Genomic DNA, 25,202 nt, shown 5'->3' on the forward strand with positions numbered 1-25,202 from the left:
GTACATATGAATTCAGGTTCTAATGCAACCACAAAATTACACTCATGCGTCAGAATACCAATGTCCATGCAAAATTATAAATGGCTCTGAGCACTATGGGACTTAACATCTATGGTCATCAGTCCCCTAGAACTTAGAACTACTTAAACCTAACTAAGGACATCACACAACACCCAGTCATCACGAGGCAGAGAAAATCCCTGACCCCGCCGGAAATCGAACCCGGGAACCCGGGCGCGGGAAGCGAGAACGCTACTGCACGACCACGAGGTGCGGACACTAAGCAAAATTATACCTCTCCACACATGGAGCAGCAAAAAGAGCACGTTTTGAAAAGAACCAGGGTGCATTACGTACCCTTATATGGGGAGAGGTAGGAGAAGGTAATTTTTGTGGACGACAATGTGCGACCACATCGACTGTGCAGATGGAAGAGCTCTTGGAACGAGAGGATATTTGGCGAATGAACTGGCCTGGGCATCCCCACCCAGCAATTGTTAGCCCCGCAGATGGAGGCATGGAAGGCCCTACTGTAAGGACACCTTACCATCGTTGTGGGAGCATTGGAACACGTTGCACGTCCGTAGTGATCACACACCACATTAATAATCGTGTCTTGCTTTATGTTATGTCCAGAGGAACATTGTACACCGCAGATACTTGGGCGTAATTTTTGTCTTACAATGAAAGTCTCATTTCTGTTCGTGTCATTACGTACGTCTTTCAGTTACCTGTAGCAGTTATTTCCATATGTGGTCCAATTTCCATCGAGATATGTTACTTGGCAGTAACACAACATGCGAAAGTTACTTTCATCCTCAAGTTTTGCACACCAGTGTACTTAGAAAATGGCCTTTGCAGCACGAGAGGCCTCAACGAGGCGCAAGTGGCGCTTCCGTAACGGCTGGCCAAAGTGGACGAGGAACGGCTCGTGGTGACACTGCGCGCGGGCAGGTGCTACCTACTGGGAAGGCGACGGTACCGGTCCCAGCGAGAGCGCGTACATACATGTGTGCGTGCGTGCGTGCAGGCGGGCGGGCGGACGTGTGTGTCACCGGAGCCTTGGCCAGCAGGTGAGAAGGAGGGCGCGACCACCTGCCGGCCGTCCGTAGAACCGGTCCGGTCGCGAACCCGTGTCCTCAGCAGCTGCCGCACACGCTCATGTCTTGTGCATCTCGCAACTTGTACGCCTAAGGCGCCACCATTGCGTCCGTTTCCGGCAGAAGACTACAAGGGCCATGTGAATAATTTTGCAAATTGCATACAGGCAACGTACCAGCACCCTGTAGTTGTGAAACGTTGAGTCTGCTTCAAATAGGTAACGTTTCAAGTACCGGGTGATCAAAAAGTCAGTATAAATTTGAAAACTTAATAAACCACAAAATAATGTAGATAGAGGGGTAAAAACTGACACACATGCTTGGAATGACATGGGGTTTTATTAGAACCACCCCATATTGCTAGACGCGTGAAAGATCTCTTGCGCGCGTCCTTTGGTGATGATCGTGTGCTCCGCCGCCACTTTCGTCAGCCGGCCGAAGTGGCCGTGCGGTTAAAGGCGCTGCAGTCTGGAGCCGCAAGACCGCTGCGGTCGCAGGTTCGAATCCTGCCTCGGGCATGGATGTTTGTGATGTCCTTAGGTTAGTTAGGTTTAACTAGTTCTAAGTTCTAGGGGACAAATGACCTCAGCAGTTGAGTCCCATAGTGCTCAGAGCCATTTGAACCACTTTCGTCATGCTTGTCCTCTCAGATCCCCAGACCTCAGTCTGTGCGATTATTGGCTTTGAGGTTACCTGAAGTCGCAAGTGTATCGTGATCGACCGACATCTCTAGGGATGCTGAAAGACAACATCCGACGCCAATGCCTCACCATAACTCCGGGCATGCTTTACAGTGCTGTTAACAACATTATTCCTCGACTATAGCTATTGTTGAGAAATGATGGTGGACATATTGAGCATTTCCTGTAAAGAACATCATCTTTGCATTGCCTCACTTTGTTATGCTAATTATTGCTATTCTGATCAGATGAAGCGCCATCTGTCGGACATTTTTTGAACGTTTGTATTTTTTTGGTTCTAATAAAACCCCATGTCATTCCAAGCATGTGTGTCAATTTGTACCTCTCTATCTACATTATTCCGTGATTTATTCAGTTTTCAAATTTACACTGACTTTTTGATCACCCAGTATTATGGTTCAAATGGCTCTGAGCACTATGGGACTCAACTGCTGTGGTCATCAGTCCCCTAGAACTTAGAACTACTTAAACCTAACTAACCTAAGGACATCACACACATCCATGCCCGAGGCAGGATTCGAACCTGCGACCGTAGCAGTCGCACGGTTCCGGAATGCGCGCCTAGAACCGCGAGACCACCGCGGCCGGCACCCAGTATTATGCCTGAGTTTCTTGGCACTCCGGACAAAAACTTAATAACCCCAGGAGACACGTCACCAATACCGTATAACAACGCCTCTATAAATAATAATTGCCTCATTTCGGCGTGGAAGAGTGTCCACAAGTTTCTTCAGGTATGCTAAATCACCAATACTCCAAGACATTTTCTGTAGGACTAAGGTCGGGTGATTTTGAGAATTAGCCATTGTGCGGTAGGGTGCCTGAGTTGTCGTCAAACAGGGAAAGGAACGTATTCATGGAAATGTGCACAGAATATTCACCATGAAAACGTAGACTAATTTGTGACTCTTGATCACCTAGAATGTAGAAAGAAAAATCTTCACACTACCCCTGGTCTGAGGCAACGGCCTTGCCGCAGTGGATACACCGGTTCCCGTGAGATCACCGAAGCTAAGCGCTGTCGGGCGTTGTCGGCGCTTGGATGGGTGACCATCCAGGCCGCCATGTGCTGTTGCCATTTTTCGGGGTGCACTCAGCCTCGTGATGCCAATTGAGGAGCTACTCGACCGAATAGTAGCAGCTTCGGTCAAGAATACCATCATAACGACCGGGAGAGCGGTGTGCTGACCCCACGCCCCTCCTATCCACATCCTCCCCTGAGGATGACACGGCGGTCGGATGGCCCCGGTAGGCCACTCGTGGCCTGAAGGAGTGTTTTTTTTTTTTTTACCCTGGTCTGAACTACTCCCTCCAAGTACTGTGGATTAAATATCGCACTGGGTGGGCGGGGCACTCGATGTCCTGCATCTTTTTTCGAAAAGATGCAAAATCACGACTCTTCGGATCACACAGACGCTCCCAATTAGCTAGTGTCCAGTTACTGTGTTGTTTGACTCAATGAAGACATGTAGTGTTATGTTCCTCTGTGACCAATAGCTTTCCGCGAGGTACCCAACTCCTAATGTTCAGTGTTCGTTCGGAAACTGGTTGAGATGGTCCTGCGTCCGCTGACAGCAGTGATTCCTGTCGGATTTGGAATCGATTGTCATTGATCAACCTTAACACTCGTCTCCGATCGCTGAAGGTTAGGTTCATTTTACGGAGCCTTTTCTGACGGCATGTTACATCACTCCGATTGGTAGATCATTCCATGAAGACGCACTGGACAGTCTGCTTCGATATACCACAAACCAGGCATCATCATTCACGGTCTGATCATGAGCACACCTAAAAACATCGGCTCTCCCCTGTCATTCTGTTACGTCACCATACCGACCCATATTATTGCGCTGATTCCGCACAGCCGACTGGTACATACGCACTCGTAGAGGGTTCTACCAGCTCTACAGCGCTTCAAAGCGGCCAGTGTGCTCTTTTAAACGTGTGGGTGATACACTGATGAGCCAAGCCATTATGACCACTTGCTTTACAGCTTGTGTGTCCGTCTTTGGGAAGAAATACATCTGTGATTCAGCGTATCAGGGGTCCAACAGTTTGTTGATAAGTTTGTGGAGGTAAGTGGCGTTAGATGTCGACGCACAGGTCATGTTATTCGTGTAAATAACGGGCCGTTGATTTGCATGCGCGGTGATAGCGCCCGGTAGCGACCCATATGGGTTCCATAGGATTTACATTAGGCGAATTTCCTTCTCAAACCACAGTAGCATGGTTCTGGCTTCACGACACGGAGAGTTATACTCCTGAAGGATGACATCGCCGTCGGAGAGGACATCAACATGAAGGGATGCAGGTCATCCGCAGCCGTCAGCATGTCATCGATTACTGCCGCAGGTCCCATGCAAACGAAGGAGAAGGTCTCCCATAGCGTAATACTGCTCCCACCAGCCTGCGTCCGCGGCGCGCTGCACATTTGGCGCCGCCGTTCACCTCGATGACGGCGTTTGTGGAGACAATCAGCGACCTACCGTAGCAAAAATGTGATTCAGTCCAAGTGGCGACACGTTTCCACTGATCGACGGTCGAGTTGCGATGGTCCCGTGTCCACTGCAATCATAATTAACGTAACTGACGATGCCATTGGGTCAACACGTTGGGATGGTCCGTCGCGGAGCTTGACGTTCAGCAATGTACGAGGAATGATGTGGTTGTTATGTATCTCTACACGCCTGAAGACGAGCGGACGTAGCTCCAAATGCATCGGCGTGGATTAATACAGATATAACATCAAATATAAGAAGACTGATAGAGGAAAAATAAAAGTGAATAGTACTTCCGTTGGGGTAGCGGACCTCAGTCTGGGTCTGCTCGTCCAGATTCTGTACATACGTACTTCTATAAACACATACCTGAATTCCGAATGATATTTTACTTCTTGCATAGCAGACCTATATGTCTTCTTTTATTCGAATGCGACACTTCGGCGCATGTCGTGGCCTCAACAGACAACTTCAGTAAAGTCTTGTGCTCGCCATGTCTACCAATAGTTACTAAGTACATCTGAATACCTGTTAGCCCGTTGATCACCAGTGGTAGATGGCTTGTGCGGTGATTTGCCACGGTTCTGAGAACATGCTCTTTGTACTCAATGCTGGCGAATGATTTACTTATAAAAAAGGGACAGTTGTAATTCTACTCGGAGGACTGTGCATCGAATTGAGACAGGACAATGTAATTCCTCTGATGTTTATGAATATCGTTGAAGAATAATTGGTAAAGTCTTTGTCTATTCATCCCCTATTAGTATTTGCAATTCATCGTGCCTCATTTTCATTGCAGACTTATAAAGAACAATCAGAAAATACTACTAGTCGAGTAATAGAGTAGTGTCTACATATACCGGGTCAGCATATTTTGTTCACGTTAATACAAGATCTGTTGGATAATCATAACTTGCTATTATCTTCCATTTCGATTCGGTTGACGCTTTTCAGAAGTGCAATTTGAGTCGAATATATATATCCGTAACAAAAGTGTATCGGATTTCCTAAGGAAGGCAAAGAGCTTTGTTCTTGACAATCTGCGAAGCAAAGCAGAAAACAGCATGAAATTTTATTTCTACTATTTCAGTCACAGCTGCGTGTAGGTGCTATTCTCTTCAATGACAGGTACAATATTTATCGGAGAAATTAGTGAAATTTGAAATAAAACTAATGACGACTTTAGAGAGGTAATGATAGTAACCTTACATTCGGTAGGAGGTGTCCATAAAGGATACGCAAAGCATACAGTTCAACAGTTGCCGGTCCGGCCGGTACTCCGTCGCATGAATATAGGAAACTTGCTAAGTGTAGCACGGGCAAGCATAGGATGATAGGTAGCTTGCCTCGCAGGTTAGGAGCTAGACGAATAAATTCTTGAGAAAATTGTATATATATAATTTCGTCAGTCCCAGCTGCATTGACATAAAATTCTGCTGCAATGATTACCAGTTTCGGACTGGCACGCCCATTCTCAGACTACACACCTTGCTATTAACCGTAAAAGGGTGTTTCCGTAAGTGCGAGCAAAAATTTACCAGGACATAGAGGTTGTTCCACTGAACAATTTGAGGTGGGGAACCTGGGTTTGGAGAAGCCAGCTTACGGAGGTAATAGGAATAGAATCACTTTAATTTGTACTTTTTTATTTACATTAGTTAACTGTAGCATCGTTGACAAAATGAACGTACCATTTATACTGCATATTACAAAATGTGATGAAACTGACGGCCATCAACCGCAATGCAAGCGTGACATCGGCGAACAAGATTCGGACGCACCCTGACTAATATCCCTGCTGTGTTTCGAATCATATCACAGGCAGCTGCAATTCTGACAACTACTTCCATCTCCGTATCTGCTGGAGACGCATACACAAGTGACTTGAGATATCCCTGTAGGAAATAATCAAGGGGATTCAGGTCACGTGACTTCGCAGGCCATATAATAGGATCTCCCCTTCCAGTCCAGCGACCAGGAAATACTGTACCGGTACCACTCCATCGTACTGTACTGCACGTCACTGTGTAGTGAATGGGTGTCATTGATCGTAGCACGTTCTGTCACGGGTCAACGTAAATACGATACAACGGAGCTACCTTATGGGCCAGTGAAGTAAACAAAACCTCTATCATGATTTCCTGGTAATCAGGCTCGGCCTCTTTGTTTCCTTGCAGGAAATAAACAATGTACATGTAAATAAACATGTGAATAAACAGTACAGTACGTGTAAACTTGTACGCACGTTAGCTGTAAATAAGCTGGAAAACAGTAATGCAAGACAAAGCGCTAGACACGTTTACTTCCGTATTACCTTCAGCTGGCTTCTCCGACCCCAGGTTCCCTATCTCAAATTGTTCAGTGGAAAATTCTCTACGTCCTGTTTTTGCACGCTCTTACCGAAACACTGTATAATACGGTTAATAGCAAGGTGTGTAGTTTGAGCATGGACGTGTCAGCCAGAAACTGGTAACCGATGCAGCACAATTTTATATCAATGGATCTGAGTATCTGAGCAGGACGAAATAAAAAAAAATTATCCAAGTTCCTCAGTACTGAACAGGTGGCAGCATGCCTCGCATAATCAAAAATAGAGTCGAGCCTGCCAACCCACCGCTGCTACTCTACAGCTTTATTCGTGTAACAACACTGCCATTTCGACTGAACTTACCGCTTTCTAAGTTTTTATTATCGTTTTGCAGTGCCTTTCTCTGTAGTGACGCGTAGTAGTTCACCTTTTAATGTACAGGATACTTGTTTTCGAAATTTGCTATAGTCGCAAGATTAACTACAAGCTTGAAGAATTTGTATTTGTCCAACTGTCAGAAAGCTGTCGTCACTACATAGTTTTCATAAACATCTTTCTGAAAGGATTTTCGTGCTAATTGTAAGACGATATCTGAGCGCTGGAAATTATTGCAGACAGTGCCTGAGTTTACATTGTCATGCGTATGATTAAAATTAACACCACCCGAACATAAAATAGCCATGTCTTGTATACCTTTAGCCAGCTAATAACATAACGAGATTCAATATAAAACAGTACACTGCAAACAATGGCAGCCTCCAAAATGGATCGCTTCAGAAACACTAGCTTTACTCATCCAGCACGATAAATCGTCGCCCATGCGGTTTCCAATTTCAGGTCGAGCTTACAAGTAGACATTATCGACCCAGTTTTGTGATCCGGCCTGTGTCAGCCCTGTTACGTTCTGAGTAGCCGTATCGTAGTATTCTGCCATGATCACTGACAAGGGTGTGAATATTTTGTGTGGCAAGATCTATCCAAAGGTGCAAGGTCTCTTTACTCTGGAAGTACAGCTTTGCTAAGATGACAATGACCAACGTCTTACAATTGGTGCCTTAGGGCCGTGATTTGACGAGGAAAGTTTTAGTATTTTCCTGGCCGTCATTGTCACCGCATTTCACTGCAACGGAAGCTTTGATTTGTTTTGGTAAACTGGTCGTTAAAGATTGTGCACAAGATGAAACGGCAAAAGATATCGGCAGTATGCTTTTCAAATGAATTGTTCAGGCGTACATCTAAACTATTTTAGTGAAACGTTGGAAAATCTGTAGGGCTAGAGGGAGATTCGAGTCCAAAGCGTTAATCACTGTGCCATTTCGCTCGGTGGATAGGCGGTGAATAGCGTAGAAAACCAATTGGTAGCTGATTTCATTACGCTCGTGTGTAATCTTCGTCTTTTACAAATTTCCTCAAGATGCCAGGCGTACAAAAAACACGTTATGATAAATCTGCACTGTCTGGGTGCAGTTCAAAGAAATTGCATGTCCTTGTTAGTGTGACACACTCGGTGACATCAAAAATGGTGATGATTTAATGCTCTCTGGCGTATTTATGGGCTTTATAGAAATTACACCATTTTTCTAGCTATTCGTCACATTCTAATGCTGATTTGAATGGTGATGGCCATTTTCTACAGCAACACTAGACGTTACGCTCATGAAGATTATTAGCACTTATTATCTTGAAAAAGCCTGAAACAAAACGAAGTTTCCAGTGTTTAAGGTGTGAAGTGTGGCTCTGTGTTTAAGAGGATCGAAACGGACTCGCGTTTGGGAGAACTCGGGATCAGACCCCATCCTGATTTAGGTTTCCTGTGGTTCCGCTAAATGAGGATGGGTTCGTTTTCCAATAACAGCGTGCCCACTACACGCGTATGTTACGTCACAATAACGTCGTCGTTGACGAGACATTAAGCCATAATCTTCTTTTTCTTTATAAAATGTCCGACTTTAGCCTGTCTTGCTTGGTAGAGTTTTACACTATATCCGTCGTCGGCACAATACTAATAAATCTGTATGTCCGAAAATGCATTAGATGGCAAGCTTCGAACGGTTTCCATTTGACCTCGCGTTATTGGCCTGATGTTTTTATTATTTTATCCCTTTGCTGTGGAACTGGAGAAAATACACTCATAAGCCAGAACGTTATGACCACTGCCCAACGCGACGTTTGATGCCGCCTAGTAACAAAAGTATATAATCGGAGCAGACACGGACGAGGAATGACCCTGTGGGCTGCAAATGGGGAAATCCGTTGACATGACGGAATTTTACAAAGGACAGATTGTTATTATGAAGAGCTATAGTTTATATTTCATACTTTTATAGCTGATCACAATTTTTTTCCAGGTAACAAGACTTTCGTATAGCATAGAACTTGTATTCATATATGCTGTAAAATGGAAAAAAAAACTAATAGCGGACCTTTTCATCAAATGAATCTCAACAAGATCTCTCCTACCAACAGAAAACAAATACCCCAGCGTTAGTAGTCTTTATACAGGATATCTCAAAAGAACACTACAATTTAGCTATAGCACCCAAACTAATTGAGATATTCACACAATGTCTGGTTTATGTGACAGACAAACTTACGAAGTTTTGTTTGTTTGTGTTCCAGGTTGTCGTGACTGAAGCATAATGACAACGGTTAAAGAGAAGGATCAGTGTGTGGAATGGTTTATTCAGAGTGAATTGGACACACTGGTTCGCAGGAGCTTGTAAACACGGTATGGAAAACGAACCACCCTCGCGGACGTCGATAAGCTAGTGGTAAAGGAAGTTTATGCAGACAGGAAGCGATGATGTGAAACACCATACTGGACGATCTGGAACAAGTGAAGCCGACACAAAACCGAAACGGTCGGCTTTTCAACGTTCACCGCAGAGGTATTTTCGGAGCTGTTTGCGTTTGCGGGACTGGTGACCTCAGAAGTTAAGTCCCATAGTGCTCAGAGCCATTTGAACCATTTGGACAATGAAAACTGGGCCCGGGTTCCGGGGTTCGATTCCCGGCGGGGTCAGGGATTTTCTCTGCCTCGTGATGACTGGGTGTTGTGTGATGTCCTTAGGTTGGTTAGGTTTAAGTAGTTCTAAGTTCTAGGGGACTGATGACCATAGATGTTAAGTCCCATAGTGCTCAGAGCCAATGAAAACTGGTGTCAGATCGGGACTCGAACCCGGATTTCCCGATTTACGCGAACGGCCGCCTTAATCGGTTTGACAATCCATGCACGACCTACAACCAGATACAAACTTCCACACGTCGTCGTTCCTGCATCACAACCTGTATTGGTATACATATTGTGTGATTCCCTTACGGGGGAGGACATTTTAATTGAAAGTCGCGACCTGGTATCGGTGGATAAATTAAATACTGGGGTACCGTGTTGTTGAGAAGGGCGACGTAATGTATGTTTGGACATGCAAACATGTACGAAGCATCGTTCTTCTTAAAAACACAGGCACTGTAATTTCGTATTCGATCTGTTAGCGAGCAAGGGCTTTGAAGTATCAGTAACACCCGATCTGAATAAACAGTACTTCAAATCATACGGTAATTAGATTATGAACAACTGTCTTTCAGCTTCAGCCTGTATATTCGAATCTAGATATTCTGAGAAATCTATGAGTTGTGCTATAACTATTCCAAATGCTCGTACATTTTAATTTTAACGTAAAACATAGATACAGAAACCTAGGGCCACTTGCGCACTACACTTCTCACCATTTCGCTCGTTTAGCCCGGTATCTGCAACAACGAGAAGACTGTAGCCACTTCTGGTCCAGAGAGGAGACTGAAGCCCGCTGGGGCAGGTGAGGCAGCGAGCGGCCCGGCCCGTGCAGGCGACAGGTTGTGCACGCGGCTCGCCGTTTATTCCTTCCCATTTGCAGCGGGCTGCGGCGCTTTGTGTCCGACTGCAGAGCTCGCCTCCTCCCTGCGACAGGTTCTGCACGAGACGGGCTGCGCCGGCCAGGGGCTCAGCTCATGGGAACCCGCCGGCCGGCGCGGCAGGTACGTCAACGATTCTCGCAGCTCTCCGCTCTGACCTCTGACCGACGGCTGGCCCCAAACCCGCGGTGAGTCCATCTTCTGCAGTTTCCTCACATTCATTTGACAAAACCACGTGCTTCGGTGTACAGCCGGAACAAAGCTGGCTTGCGTAGCGTATGTTTTATTGCTTTTCCAGACATGCATGCTGTCCCTGCAGAAAGGGTCGATATTCAGTCCATATAATAAGCGCTCTAAACTGCACACGTAAAGTGCTATGAGCACTTCCTAATGCAAATTCTTTGCTTTCAACGTTTCGGGAGGTGGTAGTATGGACCAAAACAAGAAAAAGAAGCCCAGTAAAAATGGGCTCTAAAGTGCATATCTTAAGGGCTGTGCGCACTTGTTCATTTTCGCTACTGTCGAACACATACCTTCGACTGTAGAATTGCTCGTAGCTCTTAAGGTATGCACTTTAGAGCCATCTTTATTGGATATTTTTTCTTGTTTTTCTCCATACTAATATCTCTTAAAAGCGTTTGCAGAAAAACAGATTTATTTCACAGTATCGAAGATGAAGTGCTTGTAGCCCTTAAGGTGCGCATTTTAGAGCCCATGTTTACTAGGATTTCTTGTTTGGAATGAGCATTCCTGTTACATCCCTGAATGTTGACCGTTTCTCCTGGGATGTGCTGCATTCGGAAGCTTGCAGAAACATATGCAGCCGGGAACACATTACCGCAACTTATATACTGAAACGAAAACGCTACAATAAGCCCGTTTCTAAAACCAGATAAAACAACAGGAACTGTCGCTTCGTTTCAGGCTACGCTGCCATCTGTTTTTGTGGACGAACAGCCACTACGTAATTTCGAATCCGCTTAGTACATCAGTTTCACGAAACCTGTTCCCCTGCTTCAAGTAGTCCTCTACAGAGAAGAAGCTTATAACTTTATTGAAAGGTGTGTCCATATTTGCACCTGCAGTGTAGAAATGGTGGAAGTTTATCGACAACGCTGTTGCTTCCCGACCCGACCAAGACGTACGTCCTCCATTTCTGTCAGTTTTATGATTGTAAGGCTGCCTGCAAGACGAAGAGGGCCAGGCTTGGAAATCACTTTAACATTCCATTACGGATGACAAACTCATTTACCATGTCCTTGCGACCGCTGTCTTGCCCCAGACGCTTGGAAGCACACAAGATGCATCATATCGAAAATTGACGCAGATGAAAGCATGCGATGACAAAAGCGAAAACGTTCCGGCAAACACCGGTCCGCAAAAGTGCCGTTTGAGAGAAACAGCGAATACGCCACAACGACCCGCAACTAACTTCTGTATGAAACGTTATCCTAGTTAGTTCAAATGCACATGAAGTGCACACTTTTCGATAAAGTTCACATTTTACCCATGATCTACCGCAAAAACTAATACAATATTACTTCAGCAGGTTGCATGTTACAGTCCACCTGTGATTTATTTTAAATATCCCTTAATCAGATCCTAAGTCTTGAGAAGACCGTTCAATCTGCTACTCCAGTTCTTCAACCGTATTGACGGAAGTACTGTTAACTTCACGCCTGAGATAGCCTCAGACAGAAAATTCCTGATGTTTGATGACAGGTGATCTTCGAGACAGAGGTGCACGTCCTGCTCCATCTATCCATCTTGGACCATACTCGACGTCATATTTCATCTCACGTCAACAACAAAACGCGCAGGTGCCCCAGCTTGCTTCTACCACATTCCCCAACCATGAACTGTGAGTGAAATTTGAGCCCAATTAGATGGAAACTTAATCGAAAAGCTTAAATTTCAAATCCATTTCTACTAAGCAGGACAATATTTTATACGTGCAAAATGTGTATACAGCTGAAGTCATCATTATTGCACACAAATATAGCGGCGGTTGTACCAACACCCGTCAGAAGATTATTTGGTGTACATAAATATTTCATATCGTTGTCAGTAGCATCTTATAACCACATATCTGTATTATCTTTCAAATGGCTTGTTCGCAGGTCCATGCTTACTGGAAGGATTTTTGTTCTGTTATCGTATATTTTCACCTCTGTCAGTTTTCGCTATTAATTATAATGCACCCTGTATACCACTGTCTTCCGGATGCAAGCTAAAAAGTCCAATAAAAGCAGCGAAATGATGCAACGTTATGCTTAAGGAAATAAATACGCGAAATTTATGAAGTATGTGAGAGGCAGTGGGTTTCATAACTCAAAGTAATTTATTAATTTCTACTGAATGACGTTGCAGAGCACATGTCTACTGCAAATACATGCTAAGAGCTCATTGAAAAAATGCATTATAATTAGAGCGAATATAAGAAAATTAATTAGTTCGGTAAGAGTATTTTTCACTGAAGACGTTCAATGAATAAACGAAATTCTACTGTGTATGTCGCACAGTTGACAGTTATTTCCTTTCTGTCATGCTACAGCTTCATGGTTGCTGTTGTTTCTAAGTAACGGGCCGATTTTTTACTTCTGAAATTGCTTCCACCCAAAAAGTTAAAAACAGGAGTAAAGGACGTACATATGAACTTCACTAATATTAAATTCGAACTATTTTTAACGTTTATATATATATATATATATATATATATATATATATATATATATATATATATATATATATATATATATATTCCTTACGATCAACCTATGGAATCTATATCGAACACCACACCCAAATACTTTACATATAAAATTCACATCTATTTCGAACAAGTACATTGGATAACTTCAGACGAGGAGAGAAAATGAGTATCAATAACATTTTCCTGAACGTAGTCGTTATATAAACTATGTCAGAGAATAAGTCATTACGATATTACGCTATGGCTTGAAATTTTGGATGGAACTCACATATAACCGATTCCTGGGACACAGCCGACTGTGTCTCCTGTTGCTGCCACTGTTCTTGCTGCCTCTGTTCTCCCCCTCCGTGGTTTAGAAATGTCCCTCTGTCCCTTTTTATGTTTGGTGCAATTTCTTTTCCGTACCAATTACGAATAACTTGTTTTAAGGTATCGCCGGGAGAAACATTTATGCAGAAACAAACCAATAATGAGGATAAGCCATTATTTGCACATTCTATTCTCTCTCGTAGTCTTCCGGTACTTCGTCTCAGAGAAGACTGATATGGCAAGTCATTACTTCTCACTCAAAATATAATCCATAGGTATCTGTTGCGAAATCTCTGGATGCCGAAATGCCACGGCAACAACTCACATTTTTAATTATTCCTCTTAAATAGCCTTTACATCAAATAGGCGTGCGTTCAGATGCAGTATCAAAAACGTCTTTCTTATATCAAGGAGAATAAGCTCCGTCGGTCTGTTTACTTAATAATGTTGCCTCTGTTTCAGTCTACAGTGTTACATTCCAGAGCCTCTTACATCTACGATTCCGAATTAAAGGGAATTATTATGTTTGGTCTGGTGCTATTCTCATTTATTATTTTGTTTTAATGATTCTTCTAAATGCACTTTACTTTTAATGTCAACGCCAACCTTTGAGAAACAATGACTCAATAGCCTTATTTCTTCAGTTAGAAATGTTCCTCCAAATTCCTTCGCTGCTGTTCCTAGTTGCTTTGCGTAAAAGATTGTCTTTATTGGTTTTTCGCTTTTAATATTGGCATCTGCTATTTCTAAATAGTTTAAATTTATCGTCTATTTCTAAATATCATGCCCCAGAGAATTACAGCTGGCAACTTCTCCTCCAACTGAATAGTTACGCGATCTAATTTTCATAAATAAAAGAAACAGACACACAATCACTCGATTTTTCCATCTTACGATGCGGGCATCACATGAACTGGGCAACTGCTCGCACAGCTGGTTGGGTGACAGAGGAAAACAAGAACCAGTACAGGCGTTTTCCACTCTAAGGCTGTAATTACACTGATGAAGACAGCAATTACGAGTATTCAGTTTTTAATTCAGGTAGACTAAAGTCAATTTCGCGAAATTATAGTGAAATTAACATTTCAGGTTACTTCATATATACTTTGGATATTGAATTTCCTTGTATAGCTTCTGATAAAGTATAATATTACGACAGAAAATGATCTGCCGTGGGCAGGAACCGCCATAATTGCTCATCTATAGCCAGAAACCGTCTTATCCAATTTGGCTGTTTCCGTTTGAGTTTTAGACATTTTTATCGGTATGTAATCCCGCTTAATTGCGCTTTTCAAGCGAAGTATCATAACAGCAGATACTCTCATCGGTGTATCTCTTGGTTGCCGAAATTCTTGAGAACTAACGTACGACAGAACTTAGTAGCATGAAATTTCTCTTAATATCAATGAATGCAGAGTGCGTTCAATCAGTGAAACCCACAAAGCCGCCGTTACTACTCAGTAGCTACAACGACCAGAAGTTTTAAAACATGTTGTAGTTTCATTTAAAACTTTGTACTCACCAGTCGATGGCGCAGCAACTTTTACGTCCATTCAAAAAGCTTACCTGCAAAGAAATGAAAACAATTGATTGCTCTGGTTTAATTTCATAGCATTCCGTTAATAATAAATTAATTTTAATATTATTATTAGCGACGTATGAAAGCGCCGAACTTCGCTGTTATAAATAAACTGGTAGTAATCATATTAAATGGTTCCTCTTCCTCTGCTCGGTAGAACAATTTATAACCTGATGATAGCACTGCATGCCGAACCCCGGTTAAGTACACAAATTAATACTGTACAATGTAGACAAATTTGCGATTTTATTTATGAATATATAATTATATTTTAAGTCATTTGTGGTCAATATCTTCGTGTCATGAATTTCCAAAATCATTTAAGACAGTGTCACTTTGCTACCGTATTAACAAGTTACAAATGTTCAAATGGAACAACGTTTTGCAGATGTTGCACGGAATTTTTCAAATTGGTCATTTTTTCTGTAAAATACGTTAAGAATACTACGTACAGCAATTACGACTTTTATTATTTCTCGTGCGCGAAACAACATTCGCTAACAAGTATTTGAAACGTTGCGGTATGATTGCATTTCCGTCAGTGAATTTTAGCTAATAGCGATGACAGAAAATACAGCTTCGTAGTTGAGACTTGACAGGAAACGAGTGAATTATTGTGTTAATTGTTATGACATTTGTCGAATATCATTTCAAGCAACACCGCAGTACCTGAATCGCATTACAGTAATTATTGTCAGGATTTGATACGAGAACAAAAAGAAACAACATATTTAGCTTTACTTTGAGTGCCTCCACCATTGTTTAGTGACGTCCGTAGCTTGTATATAATTGTAATATGATAATAGTAATAATATGAAAGACGCCGTTCAACTTAACCCTTTCCATATGCGATATATTCTGCAGGATTTTCACGCTTAACTACTTGCGCGATGACTAACTGAGCTTACTAAATTGGTTAAATGGTTAGCCTGGTCGTCACATTGGTTTGCTATATCTTTTTATTTTAGGCTTCTTCTTCCAAGTTGAAGAGAGCAGCGATTTGTCTTTCCCTTTAGTTTTATAATGTTAGAAGCACTTGTACCGTTTTTGGTACGATCTTATTCCGTTCTACGAATACATCTTAAAATTTGACTTTTTCTCGTTTTATATGTTCCTACATCGATGTGCGTCTTGTTTTTCCTCTATATTTTTGTATTTTCAGTCGATTTTAATAGTTCCTTTAGTTCCACGCCAATTAAATTCAAGTTCCTACCACATCTTAAACAGAAAAGTAATGGCGTCAAGACTATTTTCATATGAAGGAGCAAAACATCGATTACACTCAGAAAATCATTTAGGGCTGTCGTCTTAAGCAGAGTAAAGTAAGTGCTTTGAATTTTGAAAGTGAGTAACATCATACTTTCAAAAACACCACAGGCTCGTCTTATGAGTTAACAAAGGAAGACCATAAGACATCTGCATCCATGAACGAGTGTTAAAACGTTGTTGATTTGGTTTCAACTACATGTTTTTGCAATGAAAATATAAACAACCACAGAAGAACCTAAATTTATTCGAAATCAATCAACATATGACTAGTGCAGACTTGTTGTGTGGTCTTCATAACTATGAAAGGAATCAAGTTTGTCACGTCAAGTGAAAAAACGGCGGTTTTAACAGAAAACTAGCACTGTGGAAATGGCGTGTCCTTCAGAAAGAACTAATCTGGCGCTTCCGGAGAAACTAAGTAACATGGAAGTCTATTAATATTTTTTTTATTGTAACGACTGCTGATAGTCTCTCATGCAATCTCTGACGACTTGGAGGAAATTTCGAGAAACGCATATGAGAAGACGCTTCATTCTTGTAGAATGTCACAAACTGTCATCCAAAGCCTACCACGACAACTTATTCCAGACTCCATTGCCCTTGTGATCATGCGGCCATATTTAGATTTACAGTGCCTCTCTTCCCAACACAGCAATCATCGGGAAAAACTTACAGTTCTTCAAATGTATTTCAGTTAGACGTCTTCCTCAATTCTGCAAAAAACAAGCAGTTCCATTAGTAAGACCGTGGCAGATCCTACCCACTCCCCTAGTCACCATGGTCATTGCTGTCATTTTCTGTAACAAGACGAGGAGAAGGTGTAGTGTCTTGATTAAAACAAAGCTAAACGTAAATGTAACACGGATTGTGTGTTGGTTAACACGTCCGGTAACAACAGGCCTGCGTTGGAAATTTCCCGCAGTCTTCTAATTACGTGGTTACTTGTGAGTTGGGGCAACTCAGACATCACTACAATGGAATAAGTCTCAGGTGTTCTGTGGTTCGAAACGGGAAGGAAAAGTATGGTTTATAGTCCCCTTTCCGACGAGCTCACTGAAGAAGGGTTAGGGAAGGACTGGGAGGGGAATCGGCCACGCCTTTCTCAACAAAACCATCCTGACATTTACCTTAAGCAGTTTTAAGAAACAATATTAAGATTATTGTTAATGTCCCCTCTAGTACTGATATTTAATGTAAGTTTTAGAAAAAAAATGGATCATAAATACACAAAGACTAGATTATTGCCCTAGTCATGTTGCTTAGGTAATCATCAAATTGTTACATGCGTTGAGAAAACCTTTCATGAAAAAATACATTTTGTAACTTCATTTGTCTGCAGCTATCTCTTTAGTACTAAGCGTAACAGAAATGATTACATTTTCAGTTAAGGTTTCGAGGCACACTGAGGTGATGCATTTGGCTAGTATGGCTGGACGTTCGCAGTAGCCCTTACTGTCATATTCAGACTATGCCAGGCAGTAAGCTTACACACATTTTACTGCACGTATTGCCACATACTTGCGCTTGTCGTATGTGATCATAAGTCAATCCAGTTTCAGACTATCAGCTAGACCGACCATGAAAAAAGTTGCCACACACTTCTATGTAACGTGTTCAATACGAGGAGTTCATAGGAGAACGCGGCATTTCTACATACATATTACTGGAGCAGTAGGTACTGACAGCTGTAGATATTACCTAACTATCGGTTTAAGTCATAGTTGCAAAATAGTAACACCAATTATTTACAAAAGAATAGAGAAACTGTGGAAACCGACGTCGGGGAAGGTTATTTTGGGTTCCGGAGAAACGTAGAAACACGCAAAGCAATATTAACCCTACGACTTCTCTTTGAAAATAAGTTAAGGAAAGGAAAACCTACGTTTATAGCATTTGCAGATTTAGAAAAAGTTTTGACAATATTGACTGGAATACACTTTTTGAAATTCCGACGGCAGCAGGGGCAAAACATAGGGGCACAAGGCTATGTTCAACTTGTACAGAAACCAGTCGACAGTTATAAGAGTAGAGGGACATGAGATGTAAGCAGTGGTTGAGAAGGGAGAGAGTCAAGGTTGTGCCCTATTCCCTAAGTTGTTCAATCTGTAAATTGAGCAAGCAGTAAAACGAACCAGAGAAAAATTTGGGGAAGCAATTAAAGTTCAAGGAGAATAAATAAAAATCTTGAAGTTTTACGATGACATTGTAATCCTTTCAGAGACAGCAAAGGACTTGGAAGAGCAGTTGAACGGAATGGACAATGCCTTGAAAAAAGGATATAAGATGAACATCAACAAGGCAAAAAAAAAGGGTAACGGAAAGTAACAGAATTAAATCACGTGATGCTGAAGGAAATAGATTAGAATCCAAGACATAAAAGCAGCAATTGAACTTTGCTATTTGGGTAGTAAAATAGATCCCATAAATTTAGACAATTTAGTCTACTGATTGCAGTGACCCGATGCTTATTTAAGTTAAAATAAACAGCCGAGATTGCAACAATATGGATTTTACATAAGCCGAAACCAGTAAATTTTATTGAAATCTTGACTGCATTTTAACTTGAGTAAAATACCTGATGATGGCCCGAAGTAGAGAAGATATAAAACGTAGATTGGCAATGACAAGAAAAGCGATTCTGAAGAAAAGAGATTTGTTAATATCGAACGTAGATTTAAGTGTTAGGAAGTCGTTTCTGAAGGTGTTTGTTTGGAGTGTAGCGATATGGAAACGTGGACGATAAACATACAGCAAGGAGAGAACAGAACCTTTTGGAATGCGGTGCTACAGAAGAATGCTGAGGCGGCGATCATCATCATCATCATCATCATCATCATCATCATCATCATCAACAACAACACGTTTTCTGTCATATTAGCACGTCTTTTGCGTCCCCATTCCTGCGATCCGTTGTTTTCTTCTTAATGTTGTCGTATGTACTGCCGTTCTTCACATCACGCAGGCACTGAAATAAATTCCTCCCTTGCCTCCTCTTTCCTTCAACATACCCTTCGAAGACAGTTTTTATAAGCTCCTCTTTCTTAATCTATATACAATCTAGTGTAGTTTCCTTTATGTAATTACGGCTTGTAACTGACTTTGCACTCCCAGTCTTCTCAGTACCTCTTCATTTTTCACTCTACCCATCCAAATTATTCTCTCCATTCTCTGCCGTGTCCACATTTCAGAAGTCTCGAGTCTTGCTCTGTCGTTCTACCTGAGTGTCCACGTTTCAGCCACATACCCGGAGGACACTCCATACGAAACATTTAGTAGCCTTTTCTTTATATTTTTGCCCACACTGTTGCAGAAAATTCTCCTTTGCTTATAAAATGCCTCTTTCGCCATTGCTATTCTGTTATTAATTTCTGTGCTGGGCCTCCAGTCAGTTTCTCTCCTGCTTTCTAGATATTTAAAGCTCTGCAAATGTTCTAATTTTTCTCCATTCAGCATTATCTTTATCTTTACATTTCTTCCCAATACCATTACTTCTGTTTTCTTTGTATTTATCTTCATTCCATAAGTCTTTCCTTTACCTCCTCCTGTATTCTTTTTCATCTGTCACTAGAAGGATCATGTCGTCTCCAAACGTCCAACACCATACTCTTCTTTCCCTGATTTTTAACCCCTTATCATGCAGTGGATAGTGTCAATCATATTTTATAAGTACTGATTAAGAAGGGTAGGAGACAGAGAGCAGTCTAGTTCTGTCCAGTCGGTTCTTTCTCTTCTCTTTTTCATTGACACTTCCTGGTTTAATACGATTTAAATATAATCAGTTTATAAGTTATTTGGATTTCCAGTCCAACCTTTTTCCCTCATTATAGTTGCAAGTTTATCCCGGGCCACATTTCCAAATGGTGTAGTCCAAGTCTATAGAACACAATAAACCTCTCTCCAAAACTTAGCAAGAGTCGTATTGTAATTCTTGTGCGTGTATTCCGTCTAAAACCAAATTGCTTTTCCGCCGAATTCTCCTCCATTACTTTTCGTAGCCCTCTATTAATGATTCTTAACATAACTTTGCCTGGATATAAATGAGGCTGATTATACTATTCTAACTGCATTTCTTAGTTCCTCGTTCTTTGGTTCTGAATCATTACTGTTGGCAGGAAGTCCTCTAGCCATTCACCACTGCTGTATTTTGTTACTTCTTCTTGGTTCAAACATTTTAGTGTTTCTCTGAGGAGATATTGAACAGGATTGGCGAGGAAATGAATTTGTGACACAACTTGACCTAAAGACGGGATCGGTTGATCGAGAGACACCGATTTAGTGCTGGAGTGTGTGTGTCGGGGGGGGGGGGGGGGGGAGTTAAAAATTGTAGAGGAAGATATCAAGATATGTATACAGTAAGCAGTTTCAAAAGTATGTAGGCTGTAGCAGTTATTCGGAGATGATGTTCAAATGTGTGTGAAATCTTATGGGACTTAACTGCTAAGGTCATCAGTACCTAAGCTTACACACTACTTAAATTATCCAAAGGACAACCACACACACCCATGCCCGAGGGAGGACTCGAACCTCCGCCGGGACCAGCCGCATGGTCCATGACTGCAGCGCCTGAGACCGCTCAGCAAATCCCGCGCGGCGTTATTCAGAGGCAAAGAAGCTTGCACATTATGGAGTAACATGGAGAGCTGCATTAAACCAATCTTTGTAGTGACGACCACAACTACAGCATTTAGTAACACTTGAGAAAGGTGTTTCATTGCATGTTAACAAGAAACACTTATTATGACTAAGTACCTGAATAATGATAACTGAAACCAACAGTGGTATTGTAATCCAAAGTCATTTATTCAAAACATGCTACCAGTTTCGAAGCCAAAAAACGTCATCCTCAAGCCCCAAGAGTAATCTGCCATCAACGTAAAAACCACAGTGGCAAAGACCAACGTACAGCGTACCCTTCACAGGGAAACAGTACAATTTATTAAGTACGTTACGCCAGCATGTGCAGCCAACAAAGTAGAGTGCACTGGGACAAAAACAACTCGATTCAGTATCTTCGTACCAGTAACAAGCCCACCAATGGTCAGACGACAGCTCCGTTGGTCTTTGCCTTCGTGGTTCGTACGTCGATGGAAGATTATACTTGGGGCCTGAAGATGACGGACGCTTTTCGGCGTCGAAACTGGTAGCACGTTTTGAATAAACGACGCTGGATTACAATACAGCTGTTGGGGTCAATTATCATTATTCCAGTACTTCATGTCCAGTTGCTGCCTCACTGTCCTCATTGGATTCAGAGACTTATTACGACTTTATCCCGATTTTTTTCACGTAATATCTACGATGCGAACGCGAACTGCGCACAAAGAACTTTTCGTCTTCCTGAATGTTCCACAATTGTTCTCACGAGTATGAGCGAACCATGTTTAGTCCTCGCACTAAGGGAAAGTCCAGGGACGTTACTCGGAACTTCCCACTGCCCCAAACGTAGTGAGAGGAGAACCAGGGTGCTACAACGATAAAAAAAGGAGACGAAAATGTGACCGGTAACAGATGTTCGCTTCTGGCTCTTTATCTCCAAAGTCGAACACAGTTCCATATGTATTTTGAATCAAATGTGCCGCGAAGTTGCCGCGTTGTTTTTGCAAAGGAGAAAATGGGACTACAGACAAGTAAATATATCTGGCAGCCCTGGAGCACCGCTGATTTCTTGGAGCTAGCAGAGATTCGTTTTGCCAGCTGAGGCTGGTGCGTGTGTGCTGTGTGGGGCGGGCGCGGCCTCTCCGCCATGCTGCACACGATCAATAGAGTGGCGAGACTGCCAGCTAACGAGCGAGACGTCAGCCTCCGCTAAATACCCGCATTACATCCCGCAAGACCGACCGCACCGCACCAAGGCCGCAACCGCTGCTCGCACTGACACTAGCGTTTTTTCACGGAAGGTGTTTCTAGAAAAAGTTGCCTTTACACCATGCCTTCGTATCCTGTGCAGTGACCATTATATTCTGATGAACGAACACACCACGTTTCCGCCTATATTAGTAATTACTGTCATTAATTACCTTTTATAAGTCTGGAAGTCGCAATGATGACGTCGCTGCAATTCAAATGTGCATTAATTTTCATGTTGTTGTTGTTGTTGTTGTGGTGGTGGTGGTGGTCTTCAGTCCTGAGACTGGTTTGATGCAGCTCTCCATGCTACTCTATCCTATGCAAGCTTCTTCGTCTCCCAGTACTTCCTGCATCCTACATCCTTCTGAATCTGCGTAGTGTATTCATCTCATGCTCTCCCTCTACGATTTTTACCCTCCGCGCTGCCCTCCAATGCTAAATTTGTGATCCCCTGATGCCTCAGAACGTGTCCTACCGACCGATCCCTTCTTCTTGTCAAGTTGTGCCACAAACTCCTCTTCTCTCCAATTCTATTCAATACCTCCTCATTAGTTATGTGATCTACCCATCTAATCTTCAGCATCCTTCTGTAGCACCACATTTCGAAAGCTTCTATTCTCTTCTTGTCCAAACTATTTATCGTCCATGTTTCACTTCCATACATGGCTACACTCCATACAAATACTTTCAGAAACGACTTCCTGACACTTAAATCTATACTTGATGTTAACAAATTTCTCTACTTCAGAAACGCTTTCCTTACCATTGCCAGTCTACATTTTATATCCTCTCTACTTCGACCATCATCAGTTATTTTACTCCCTAAATAGCAAAACTGCTTTACTACTTTAAGTGTCTCATTTCCTAATCTAATTCCCTCAGTATCACCCGGCTTAATTCGACTACATTCCATTATCCTCGTTTTGCTTTTGTTGATGTTCATCTTATATCCTCCTTTCAAGACACTGTCCATTCCGTTCAACTGCTCTTCCAAGTCCTTTGCTGTCTCTGACAGAATTACAATGTCATCGGCGAACCTCAAAGTTTTTATTTCTTCTCCATGGATTTTGATACCTACTCTGAATGTTTCTTTTGTTTTCTTTACTGCTTGCTCAATATACAGATTGAATAACATCGGGGAGAGGCTAAAACCCTGTCTCACTCCCTTCCCAACCACAGCTTCCCTTTCTTGCCCCTCGACTCTTATAACTGACATCTGGTTTCTGTACAAATTTTAAATAGCCTTTCGCTCCCTGTATTTTACCCCTGCCACCTTTAGAACTTGAAAGAGAGTATTCCAGTCAACATTGTCAAAAGCTTTCTCCAAGTCTACAAATGGTAGAAACGTAGGTTTGCCTTTCCTTAATCTTTCTTCTAAGATAAGTCGTAAGGTCAGTATTGCCTCACGTGTTCCATGTGTTTAATACCTGTAAGGAATTTTGCCACCCTCAGATTTCGATACATGTTCATCACCCTATCACTGTTGTAGATGATATTGTAGTCTTCAGTCCGAAGGCTTTTTTGACGCAGCTCTCCACGGTTGCCTCACCTGTGCATGTGTCATCTCCACACAACTGCTGCAACCTACATCTACATCTACATGGATACTCTGCAAATCACATTTAAATACCTGGCAGAAGGTTCATCGAACCACCTTCACAATTCTCTATTATTCCAATCTCGTATAGCTCACGGAAAGAACGAACACCTATGTCTTTCCGTACGAGCTCTAATTTCCCTTATTTTATCGTGGTGATGGTTCTCCCGATGTAGGTCGGTGTCAACAAAATATTTTCGCGTTCGGAGGAGAAAGTTGGTGACTGGAATTTCGTGAGAAGATTCCGTCGTAACGAAAAACGCCTTTCTTTTAATGATGTCCAGCCCAAATCCTGTATCATTTCTGTGACACACTCTCCCATATTTCGCGGTAATACAAAACGTGCTACCTTTCTTTGAACTTTTTCGATGAACTCCGTCAGTCCTATCTGGTAAGGATCCCACACCGCGCAGCAGTATTCTAAAAAGAGGACGGACAAGCGTAGTGTAGGCAGTCTCCTCAGTATATCTGTTACATTTTCCAAGTGTCCTGCCAATAAAACGCAGTCTTTGGTTAGCCTTCCCCACAACATTTTCTACGTGTTCCTTCCACTTGACCCTGTATGCTGTATTCGAGCTATGCCCCCTTTCCCCTTTCACTTCCCTCCATTACCGAAAACCGATTCTTAATGCCTCAGGATATGTACTATAAATCTGTCTCTTCTTTTAGAAAAGTTGTGCTATAAGGTTACTCCTTTTCCAGTTCCATTAGCTACTCAATCTATCCCTCAAATCTTCAGCTTTGTTCTGTGAAATCACATTTCATGAGCTTCTAGTTTCTTTTTTGTACTACTTATCCTCCACGTTTTGCACTTCTACAAGGCTATATACTCCATACGAATGCCTCGAGAAAAGATTTCCTAACGCCCAAATTTATATTCGATCTTGCTGAATTTCTGTTGTTCAGAAACGAGTTTCTTGCTACGCTAGCCTTCTGATTCTGCCATCATGAATTATTCTGCTACCCAACAACCTTCAGTGTATTATTTCCTAATATTAATTCGCTCAGTATCACCTGATTTAATTCGACTACGTTCTATCACCGTCGTTTTACCTTTCTTGATGTTGCGTCTTATATCCTGTTTCCGAGACGCTGTCAGTTCCGTTCAAATGATATGCCTAATCTTTTGCCATATCTGACAGAATTACAAGGTCATCATTAAACCACAATGCTTTTATTTCTTCTCCCTGAACTTTAACTTCCTTTCCAAGTTTCTCCTTGACTGCCTTTCCGTTTGCTCATAGTACATACTGAATAACATGGGAGGGGGAGGGGGTGGGGAGAGAGTGGCTATTGCTCTGCCTCAATCCCTTCACAACTACTGCTTCCCTTTTAACATAATTGGTAAAACAATATAGTTCTAATTCAGTTTTGTCACCACTATTCAGAG

At 42.2% G+C, this 25,202-nt stretch overlaps 1 protein-coding gene across 7 annotated transcripts in view; it reads left to right on the forward strand.

The window, feature by feature from the left end:
- Nucleotides 1-25,202, forward strand: part of LOC126251669 (uncharacterized) — a 347,364-nt gene that overhangs the window by 116,993 nt on the left and 205,169 nt on the right. For 6 of the 7 annotated variants that reach the window (XR_007545768.1, XR_007545766.1, XR_007545767.1 and 3 more), the window contains exon 1: nt 10,525-10,686. Coding sequence is in view for 1 of the 7 variants with exons in the window: in XM_049952244.1 (XP_049808201.1) it covers nt 10,595-10,686 (92 nt within the window). In the remaining 6 variants the exon portion in view is untranslated. Of the gene's footprint in view, nt 1-9,226; nt 10,687-25,202 lie in introns of those variants that run through there. The other variant, XR_007545769.1, reaches the window with a different exon arrangement.

The sequence above is a fragment of the Schistocerca nitens genome, chromosome 4, assembly GCF_023898315.1.
Source record: "Schistocerca nitens isolate TAMUIC-IGC-003100 chromosome 4, iqSchNite1.1, whole genome shotgun sequence".
Lineage (NCBI taxonomy): Eukaryota > Metazoa > Arthropoda > Insecta > Orthoptera > Acrididae > Schistocerca > Schistocerca nitens.